This window comes from Diospyros lotus, chromosome 3, assembly GCF_014633365.1.
Source record: "Diospyros lotus cultivar Yz01 chromosome 3, ASM1463336v1, whole genome shotgun sequence".
In the NCBI taxonomy this organism is placed as follows: domain Eukaryota; kingdom Viridiplantae; phylum Streptophyta; class Magnoliopsida; order Ericales; family Ebenaceae; genus Diospyros; species Diospyros lotus.
In genome coordinates this window covers 40,472,692-40,483,232 of record NC_068340.1, presented here as the reverse complement: position 1 = coordinate 40,483,232, position 10,541 = coordinate 40,472,692, and the positions used below count along the sequence as shown (strand labels likewise).

The following is a 10,541-nucleotide window of genomic DNA, read 5'->3' as shown; positions in this document are numbered from 1 at the left end:
TATATATATATATATATGGAGATATTGGTGGATTAAATATCTGTAAACACGTACGTTGATGTATTTATTATTAATTAATAAAATTATATAAAATAAAAATATGATGCAATAAATGCATCATTGTCCATATATTTGGCATATAGGACAGGTGGAGAGCATGTGAAACTCAAACTATACATACAGATATGCTATATATATATATGTTAAATAAATCCAAAGGATTTGATCACCTATATATATATATATATTGTCGTTTACTACAAAAAGGCAATTCATTATTCATATTTACAGCCTTAATTTGTGTACATATATATCCATGTTCAGGAAGAAAACAAACCTTCCTCGAATATACCAATATATATATCTGCAATCAACTAGCTTTTGCCATATATATATATATATAGGGATGAGTCATGGATGTGTAAATGGGGTGGGGTGATGGGTTATATATGGATGAGTCATGGATGTGTAAATGGGGGATGAGTCATGGATGTGTAAATGGGGTGGGGTGATGGGTTATATATATATATATATATATATGGCCTTCCTCATGCCTTATCCTTGCAGACAAGAGAGAATAGAGAGAGAGAGAGAGAGAGAGAGAGAGAGAGAACGAGGGAGAGAAGATGGATTTCAGTGAGACGCAGGAAGCTCTGGTGAAGGAATCATGGGAGGTGATGAAGCAAAGCATTCCAGAACTCAGCCTTCGTTTCTTTACACTGTATATAAGCTCTCTCTCTCTCTCTCTCTCCTATGGTAACTATATATATATAATTCCTTGTCTGGATATTAGGATCTTAGAGATAGCCCCAGCAGCCAAGAGCATGTTCTCATTTCTGAAGGACTCTGATGAAATTCCTCAGAACAATCCCAAGCTCAAGGCTCATGCTGTCAAAGTCTTCAAGATGGTTCGTGTGCATGTGTATATAACTATATATATATATATATATATATTACACATTTTCTTATAATTATTTAGATTATTTTAAAAATACATAGAAAATTTACAAAAAATAACATGATAGCTATGTGGTGGTGTTGTGCTTAGACATGTGAGGCAGCCATTCAACTGTGAGAGAAAGGTGAGGTGGTAGTTGCTGATACAACTCTCAAGTATTTGGGCTCTGTTCATCTTCACAAAGGAGTCATTGATCCCCCCCACTTTGAGGTTCCCTCTCTCTCTCTCTCTCTCTCTCTCTCTATATATATATATATATATTAATTCCATTCCACATCATAAATTCAATAAAAACAAAAAAAGAAAAACTTGGATTAATGGTTGAATAGGTGGTGAAAGAAGCATTGCTGAGGAGGGTGAAGGAAGCGATGTTGGAGAAGTGGAAGGAGGAGATGAATGGCGCATGGGGTGAAACCTATGGGCTGCAGCAATCAAGGCTGAGATGAAGCGTGAGGCTGCTCTTCCTCATCCCTCCATTCCAATGCCTTAAATCAATCTTTTATTAATGATGATGTGTTGCCAATATAAAAAATAATAACATTATCCAATTTCGTCAAATAAAAATAAGTTCAAAGCAACAGCACTATTTTATTCTTCCCCGTGGCCTGATAATATAAATGGAAGACCAAGAATTTGAGTTATGAACAGTCTTTTTTTCAAAACAAGGGTTATTTATATAACCAACCACCCAACCACAATTTGGTTAAAAGCTTAATGTCACAGTAGCTTGCTTTATCAACTAAATTAAATTTTAGCCAGATTTTGTAGCAATAGATGACCCATATATATGTATGTATATATATATGTATATATATATATATATGGCAGCTCAATTTCTATTGAGATCAATCAAAAGACAATCATCAAAGTTAATTAAAAGTAGAGCCGAAGTGTACCTAAGACAAAGAGGCATCCAATCATGCACCTAATTAGCTATAACAACATTACATATAACTGAATGAACAACTTCGCATGACTTTATAACAATGCCTTGTGCATATGTAAGTAAACAAAAAAAAAAAAAAAAGAAATAAAAAAATAATTTTTGCAGGGCATCTTATTTACGAATGAATTAAGAATCAAAAAAGGGGTGCCGTTTGTTAATCCAATTACACAGATCAAGCTAGTGATCCACTTCTTCTTCTTCTTCTTCTTCTTCTTCCACATATGTATATAATCAGAAAAACAGCGGCAAACTTTGAGGGGCTGTTGCTTTTCCAACTACTTAAGGAAAAGTAAAAGCAAGCAGTCGCGAATCCCTTTGAATCCTTCTCTCACTCATTCCTTTACATTTTGTTTTATTTTCCTCTTTTTTGTTCTTTTTACAGTATGGAGTAAGCTCGGATAACCTCAACAATGGGAGCCCTGCACAGCGGGCACTTCCCTCCGCTTCGAACCAACTCGTTTGCGCACTTCATACAAGTGCACATGTGCCCGCATCTGCACGTATTAGACACACAAAGAGAGCGATGCCAAAATAAATTCAACAACCAAAAAAAGAGTGACGTCCAAAACACACTAGATTTTTTTTAATTTACTTTTTGGCTTTTCTATTTGTTTCAGTTGTATTTAGTCAGACGAGTTATGAGCATTCGCGTATACAATTCTAAGGTTGTCTCCATAATTCCCAAAAAAAATAAATAAATAAACAAGTAAGAAACATGGTCATATGCTCAGCAAAAAAAAAAAAAAAGAAACGTGAACCAAAAAAATAATTTGAACAAGATGCAAAACTCATGATTAAGATAATTTGAATATGTGAAAAGACCGACAGAAGCAGGTAGATGAAATGGAAGACTTTTGCATTTTAAAAGGGAGAGAGAGAGAGAGGGAGACTGGGAAAAAAAATATAATGGGCTCACAGTAAATATAGGCATAGATAAGAGACACATGAAAGTCTAGTATTTATCAATTTATCTAGCCAAACCTGCCTAGTGAGATTAAGGCTTAGGATTACTGTTGTGTTTTTGAGTATGTATATATCCATGTACATACATATCAATAGTCAAACAAACAAGCAAGTTTACCTGTACAAAAGAGAATCAACATGGCTGTCACAGCATACACAGCAAGTTCCCTTCTGAACATGAACCCATCTGGATCCATCATCTGATGTCTCCGCCATCCCTGCAGCGTATTGAAATTTCTTCAACACAGGTTCTTGTATAAATAGAAGGTGAAACAAAAGCAATCCTTGCTATTTGATCATTTAAACTGAAAGCACAATTCAGAAATTGTCACGGCTGCAAGGTTTTAATTATCAGTTGATAAAGTGGTACTGAAGAAGAAGTGAAAGAGCTATAAAGTCGGAAGGGAATACAGACCCTGTCCACCAGTTGACCGATTCAGAGCTGCAGAGACCTCCTGTCTTACGGAGCGTTGCAACTCCAGTTGCATGTCCATGCAGGCCTCTAACATCCTCTGCATGTGGTTCATGCCCTGTTGAAGCCTTGACATATCCGCTCTTAGATCATTAATCATCTCCCATTCCTGCTCCAGTCAGCATTCCCACATTTAGTTCAAGACCAGCGAAGGGCAGATGCATAAACAGAACACTACAAATAGGTATAGGTTTCACCAGAGTCGGAAAATTAAAACTGCAACAAGACTTCGAGAGTCATTCACTCCAATAAAGAATTCAGAAGACAATTTTAATCTTTCTTAAGATGAAAAATGATCAAGATTTTCCTGAATTCCCAGATTTCTAAAAGTAAACCCAAACAATTAACCATGGTTAGCAAGGGTGGTCGCATTCCGCGCCTAGTCAAAACAAACACGGCTTACTCCCCACCCACCTATTGATGCCACAACTCCCCACCCCACCCCATGGCTAAAAAAATAAACAGAAAACAACAAATAATTCTAAGATTCCTAACATGGATATTACAGAAGATAAATGTGTATAATAGATTATATGAATCAAATCATGACAAATATAATACAACACTTGCATCCACAAGTGATTAAAAAAAGACAATGGAGATAACCAGTTTGGATGGAATGTCCAAATATGCACTCACACTAAAATTAACATACAAAGGAAACATGGGCTGTGATTTTGAGAAAATGCCTTTCCTTCAGAAAAGAAGGGAACGTCTATATACTACTAAGCACTAGTTAATGAGAGGACACCTATTTTAGAGAAGAGGACTATATTTTCTTTTCAAGGTTTTAGCACCAAAGTACTAATCGATAAAAGAAGACTCACAAGGTCCGAGCGGTGCATACTCTGTCGAGACCAACTAGAATGATGTAAAGCCTGATGCCAAAGAGGCTGTGGAGGGGGCACCGGAGGGGATGGTAGTGCCAATGAAGGTCTGCCCATGTCATCATTCTGATCCCCATTCTGTTCATCCCTCTGTTCCTCCTGATCCCGCTCAGGTGAAGCAGGAGTTGGAGTGGGTAAGTTCCTGTGCAGATCCCAGTCGATTGGAGCTTGGGATTGCCTTTCCACATACGACTGTATTAATTGGTCCAAACTTTCACGGAACCCACTGCGAAGAAGATTAGAGACACTTCTCCTACAAGGAATAGAGAACCCAGTTAAGAAGACAGATGAAAGAGCATAACAAAATGGAAGATGAGAAGCCCTTGACAATGGGTACTTTTTTTGTGGATACAGATTCTGATAAGAAAAAGAAGGATAAAAAATAAAAGCCTACATGGCTTAATCATATTCAAAAATAAATGTAAAAGATATTATAGTTGTACCTGCTTAAGAGTTCTCTAAGTTCCATGCTATACACATTATCATCATCGGGAGGGTGGAATCTGTTGAATCTTCTGATAGGAATGAAACGATGCACTCCTGGTGGGTTAGGAGGGGCTTCCGACCAATTTTCCACAGCTTCCCTCAATCCATTTTCATGCCAGACCTCACCACTTTCTTGTGGATGAACTTCTTGTGCACCTTCATTCCCCGAAGCTTCCTGGGGCCAATCATCAACTGAACTCTCCTGCCAGTTTCCATCCATATCTTCTACAGCGCCATCTCTCCATTCATTAGATTGATCATATGCAGACTGCTGCCAGTTTCCACTTCCATCTTCAGTTCCTTGCTCCCGCCAATCTCCTTGGTTGACAATTGCTTGCTGATTAGTGCCCTCACCAACTGTGTTGCTTTCAGAATTCCCTGTAGAATCTGATAATCGTTGGATGTCAATTTCATGACTCCCAGGTCGTGATTGCTCATGAATTTCTTGCTGGATCACTTGTTGGATGTTTGTATGGATCTGATCATTTCTAGAATCAGTGATATTATTAGTAGATGAGTTGTCAGAATTGCTGCCTACTTGACCACGAACTATACTTTCTAACCTTGTGCGGAATCCTTCCCTGCTGGAAATATGTGCTCATAACGTCATTTTATAGCCATCATCAAGATGAAATAAAGTTGTTCAAGAAAAAGTAAATCAAGATCTCAATTAACATAATAAGCTCCAATAATATTACTACATCAAAAAACCAGTCAAATGATGCCAAATAGCCTAAGACTTCTCTAGAATTGACACTATAAAATCTCAAAATTACTATTATAGTCCAGGGAAATAGAGAACTAAACTGCCTTGTGGCAAATAAAAGCTCCATCACCAAGAACTGAATGTTTATGAGCATTTACATGCTTGTGCTCATGCCTCCCATTATTAGATACTCACAGATACCTAAAATCCTGTTCATATGCTTAAACTAAATACAAGTCATTGCATTCTGGATCACTACTGTCATCTATTCCAAATGTTGAATCACATTAAGTTTTCTTGTCTAGTCAAAACAAGACTTATTTCAAATGCTTTATGAAAAGTTTTTTAATACAAGCAAAAAGTATTTCAAGTAGCATGGGAATCCTTCTGGTTTCCTTTCTTTGCTGCAGCAGCAACTTGTTCAGAAAAGAATACCATCAGCAGAAGAAGAAGAAGAACAGACAGGACCAAGAAAGATGGTAGAATATTAATAACTAAATTCCATATATTTTATCAATCATATAGAAGTGAATGAAATCTTTACATTGTGAATTAATTTATGTACTTATATAACCCTATCAAGTTGGCAAATCTAATTACACTAGGACATCAAATAAAACATGTTGATCCTTGCAGGGGTAGGAATCTAAATTAAACCTTAGAATTCCCACTCCTCTAAAGCACCTAAAATCCTAACATAACTAGAATTACAAAATCCTAAACCATATGAAACTCTTTATCTCCATCATTCTCCCTAGCTAATTAAAATTCTCCTCTCCAGTTCAAACAGTGCTAGAACTCAAAATATCCAAGATTGAAACCATAGATCTTCCCTTCAAAAATCAGTATAATGTAAACGTCTAAATGATTTTGCATGAACTAGATAACTCCATAGCTCATCTTCAAAAGAAGCATCATCTTGAATCACAAGAAATGCCCTAGTCTCATCTTCATGTTTCTTGGTTATCATAGAAAAATATTTAAAAAAAAAAAAAACGAATCCTATGTTTCTTGTGACAGTGACCATGTTATTAATGCCACAGGTAACTTTAAGGTTGATAATGGGCTGGAATAAAGAAACATTGCAAGGTTCATTATCAACTTTCCAGCAATTGCTTACTATGGCAATGGATAACTGTGGTTTGTTAGCTGTTCAAAGATGGCAGTGAGTTTGTTACTGCTTGTCAATTAGATGGTTGTTTGACAACTTTTGACAACCCGGCAAACCTGTAGCCCAGTAACTGAGTTGAGAATGTTATGATGGATGAGAGGGTTATGCAGGAAAATAATAACAAAATACCAAGCCTTTATACCATTATGCAGGGTCGGGTACTTGATGTCTAGAACTACATCCTGAGATTATAAAGAGAACAAAAATTCCCAAAGAATAGATAGCCAGACTATACAGAAGGATGATAGGTTCCATTCACTTCCAAATCATGTGGCTATAGAAGTAATGTGCTTTTTCATCCTTTTTTTAATCACCATTCTGTCTTTCAGTGGTGCTGTTCCCAATTATCCAAGGGTAATGGGAAGGGTCAGATCTAACCTTTAACATAAACCACATAAAGTAGATGTTTTATTTTGTGAAAACCATTAAACTTATTGATGTAAAACTATAGATCAAAACAATAAAGTTACTAAGTTCATGAAGATGCACCTTTATTGTTATTCTAACTAAAAACTGAGTATGCAAACACACAGCATGAAAATTCAGCATTAAAACCTTCATTCTATTCATCAATCATTTACAAGATCCAGCAGTTTTAATGCCGTCTCAAGCACTTCCTAAAGCAAACACAAAAAGTACCAGTCAATCGAAAACTCTTGTACCAACAAAAATAGAGCAAACAAAATGTTTTTCCAGACACAATAAAAGCATGAATTTTCATGGTCCTCTTTTTTAACCACCTGAGACCATATTAGAAGAATAAAATCACTTGTTACAGAGCCAGATCAATAATAACTGGAAAATACGGAAGAAAAGGAGTTCAAACCAACAGTAAAATTAATAAGAAAAAACATACATGAATGTGACATGCATACCTTAAGCCAGAAACAGTCTGTCGTTGTCTCAACTGAACCAGTTCATTTGCTGCCACTGAAGGTGGTCTCTCATCCCGAACAGGCCTTTCATTTCGCAAGAATCTGCCTCTGAGCAACGACTGGTAATTTTGCATAAAAATATTATGTAATAATTAAATATGCAACTAGACAATCAAACAGATCCAGAAATGTTTTTGCATTTAGTTTACTTGTTAGCAGCAAAACCCTATGCTTAGAGAGCTGCATTTTTTGAAAATAATGAAAAGAAGAAGACAAACCACCAATAACCAAAGATTATCCATTTCTATTACAAGTAACAACAGCTTATTCAGTACCAAAATAAGATCTGTATTACATAAGCAAGTATCAAAATCTTAATGACAGATAGGGTATCAGTAAACCTTGATTATTTTTACCAAGTGTATGCAATGAAGAAGCACTGCGTACACTTGCGAAATAATCTCAATACTTGGTTTGCAACCATTACTTTTTACTTTTTATCAATTGAAAAGCACTCTTCTCCAATCAGCAAAATAAAAGGAAAAAAAAAAAAAAATATAGCTGCTCCCTATCCTGCATTTAGAACCATGGCTCTGTTTCTCACAGAATTACTAGATTTGACCATCTACCAAATAGGAACTTGATATACTTTCTATACAAAAGAGAAACCAAAACTCCAAATCAAAGCACACGGATTCATAGAGATATCACATTAATCTACATCTTAGATTATTTTTGCAGTTCCATATCCAGAAAATACAGTTATTAAGCATGATGGAAAACATGGAAGGATAAAAAGAGGGATCAATGAGAAGCAGCTGACCTGGATGCGATTGCGATGGGCAAATTCAGACACAGCTCTATGCTCCAACAAACCCTGAAGTTCCCTCTGCCTTTCCCTCTCAATCCTCATAAGTAAGTCAACTAGAGCTTGTCTCCCCCGCAACCTCAGCATATCCCTGCGAAAATGCTCCTGCTGGCCTTCCTCATGGTCAACAACCATCCCTTCACGAACCTGGTCAGCTTGAGTAGCGTGTTCAGCAGCCTGTTCATCCCTTCGACCACCCCGCGCACCTCTCTGCTGACTAGTCATTTGCACCCACTCCCTGACAAGCCTTACCCTTTCACGCTCATTTTCACCAAGCCATTCTGCTCTTGGACTATTGCTCCTTTGTGCCACATTAGATGAATGATCAGTTATGCCACTCTCCATCCAACCGCGAACAATTTGCCTGACCCTCTCCCTCTCAATTTCACCTAGGTCAGGAGATTGCTCACGGCTAGAATTGTCCTGGTCTCCATGCTCATTCCGTGGCCTTGCCTGATCATGACGGGTCCAAGTTCCAAAGTCATTCTCACTCTCACTGGCATCCTCCAAGCTACCCTGATTCTCACTCTCCCGGCTTTCTGACATATTTGTGCTGGAGGCATTTGTATTTGACCCAACACTCCCCTGCTGCCTCAACCTCTCTCTCACCCTCTCCCGAGCACGACTTAGCACGTGCTCATCTTCCAACTCCCGCCACATCTGCAAAATAGAGGATGCACGGGTGCTCAGTCTTTCAACATTGCCCTGCCGCCTCGAAGTCGGAGACTGTGACTCCCTCAAGAACGAGGAATCAAGCATAGAAACCGTGTGCAGACCTGCAAGTGCCATCAACTCCGATTCCCTATTCCTCCTTTCAATTGTGGTAATCATCTCCTGTGCCTGCCGGGCAGCCCACCTGCTCAAAATCCGTGACTGGCGCCTCCGGGCAGCAGAAGATTCGGCCAGATCATCCCCTTCAAGATCCGACCTCCTCCTCCTCCTCACAAGCTGATCACCCTCATCGTCCTCATCCTCAGTATTACGTGGAGAGCTACACGAAGCAAATGACATACAATCATCCAAATGCCCACGCATCAATTCCTCCAGTCCCCGCTCAAACTCGGTCCTTGCATCCTCCGCTTCGCTCTCAGGCTTCTGTTGCAACTGTTGCCTAATATCAGTCATCTTAGCGCACTATCCCCCCGCCCCCCTCAGCCACAATACACGCCACCGACCATTCCTAACCCTACAATAAAAAATCTGCCTAAAAAAAAATTCTATCACACGCGCAAAAATTAGAACTAAACCCTAATTCCAGATCAAACGAAACGAAATCGCAGAACAACAGTAACCTAAAGAGATTGAGATCGATAGCTCGAAACATATCGCCTGATCAAAAATAAAAAACAACAACAAATTTTCAGGTCAAAATCGGACCCGTACGGCCTATAACAATCAAATTTCGCGCCGAATCGAATCGAATCAAATCAAATCAAACCAAATCAAATCAAATCGACAACAACGAATTGCGAATGCACATCCAAGGACACAAATAAGACCGAAATTAACCTATGAATTGCGAAAAACGTTCCCCTACCTCGGAGCTTCGCCCGCCGCAGTGTGGGAACGAAACGAAGCCCTAACTTCCGCAGATGCCAAAAATCGCAGGACGCCCAATGATTCACGAAAATTTACTCCAAGACGCAGAGAAACAAGATAGCGTTGAGTGAGAATTTATAAATAACAGAGAGAGAGAGAGAGAGAGAGAGAGAGAGATGGTTTGGTCTTTGGTTTCTTGTTTTCGTTTTCTTGTTTTGTGAAGCGAAAGGCCGCGGATTTTTGGGGCCGAGAGAGAGAGAGAGAAGGTGAGGAGCGCCCATCTGCTGCTTTTTCTAACATTTGACACGTCATCTTCTTCCTTTTTTTTTTATTTATTTTTTCTTTCTTTTAGATTAATAATCCTTTTCACCCTTCCACGTCAGATTATTTCCCACTTGGATGCACCCCCACCACGACGTAGCCCTTTCCTTTCACAAATTAATTTTTTATACTAAAATAATAATATTGACGGTGCATGTGAATTATTACTGGTGCGCGTGGCGTGGGTTACTACTAGATAACTGTCCTCATTTAATCCATATTTGATTAGATTAGGTTCCTCTTAAACAACATTAGCTTCAAATTTCTTAATAATGATTTAGATATTAACCTATCTAATATTATTAATATTTTTTTTTTTTTTTGTAACATAAAAAATTTGAAGAATCGT

At 38.1% G+C, this 10,541-nt stretch overlaps 1 protein-coding gene and 1 pseudogene across 8 annotated transcripts; one reads left to right on the top strand and one right to left on the bottom strand.

The window, feature by feature from the left end:
• Positions 1-568: 568 nt before the first annotated feature.
• LOC127797244 (non-symbiotic hemoglobin 2-like) lies at positions 569-1,996 on the top strand (annotated as a pseudogene).
• Positions 1,997-2,099: 103 nt separating this feature from the next.
• LOC127797243 (uncharacterized) lies at positions 2,100-10,138 on the bottom strand. 8 transcript variants are annotated; one of them, XM_052329958.1, is made up of 9 exons: positions 9,870-10,138; positions 8,288-9,661; positions 7,465-7,583; positions 5,276-5,296; positions 4,670-5,200; positions 4,167-4,479; positions 3,283-3,448; positions 2,986-3,085; positions 2,100-2,398 (listed from the first exon to the last, which is right to left on the bottom strand). In XM_052329958.1, the coding sequence occupies exons 2-9, from the start codon at positions 9,455-9,457 to the stop codon at positions 2,281-2,283; spliced, it is 2,538 nt and encodes an 845-aa protein (XP_052185918.1). In that variant the 5' UTR covers positions 9,458-9,661; positions 9,870-10,138; the 3' UTR covers positions 2,100-2,280. The 8 variants fall into 8 exon arrangements, with proteins under 8 accessions (XP_052185918.1, XP_052185920.1, XP_052185915.1 ...); XM_052329960.1 differs by having other exon boundaries at positions 5,276-5,293; XM_052329955.1 differs by having other exon boundaries at positions 4,670-5,296; positions 8,288-9,518; positions 9,625-9,661.
• Between the last annotated feature and the right edge of the window lie 403 nt (positions 10,139-10,541).

Excerpts from the sequence above, each read along its gene's own strand:
- LOC127797243 (XM_052329954.1), bottom strand. The coding sequence starts at position 9,457 with ATGACTGATATTAGGCAACAGTTGCAACAGAAGCCTGAGAGCGAAGCG. Across the intron at positions 5,297-7,464 it reads CAGACTGTTTCTGGCTTAAG|CAGGGAAGGATTCCGCACAA; the intron begins GTATGCATGTCA and ends ACATATTTCCAG. Across the intron at positions 4,480-4,669 it reads CTTAGAGAACTCTTAAGCAG|GAGAAGTGTCTCTAATCTTC; the intron begins GTACAACTATAA and ends TATTCCTTGTAG.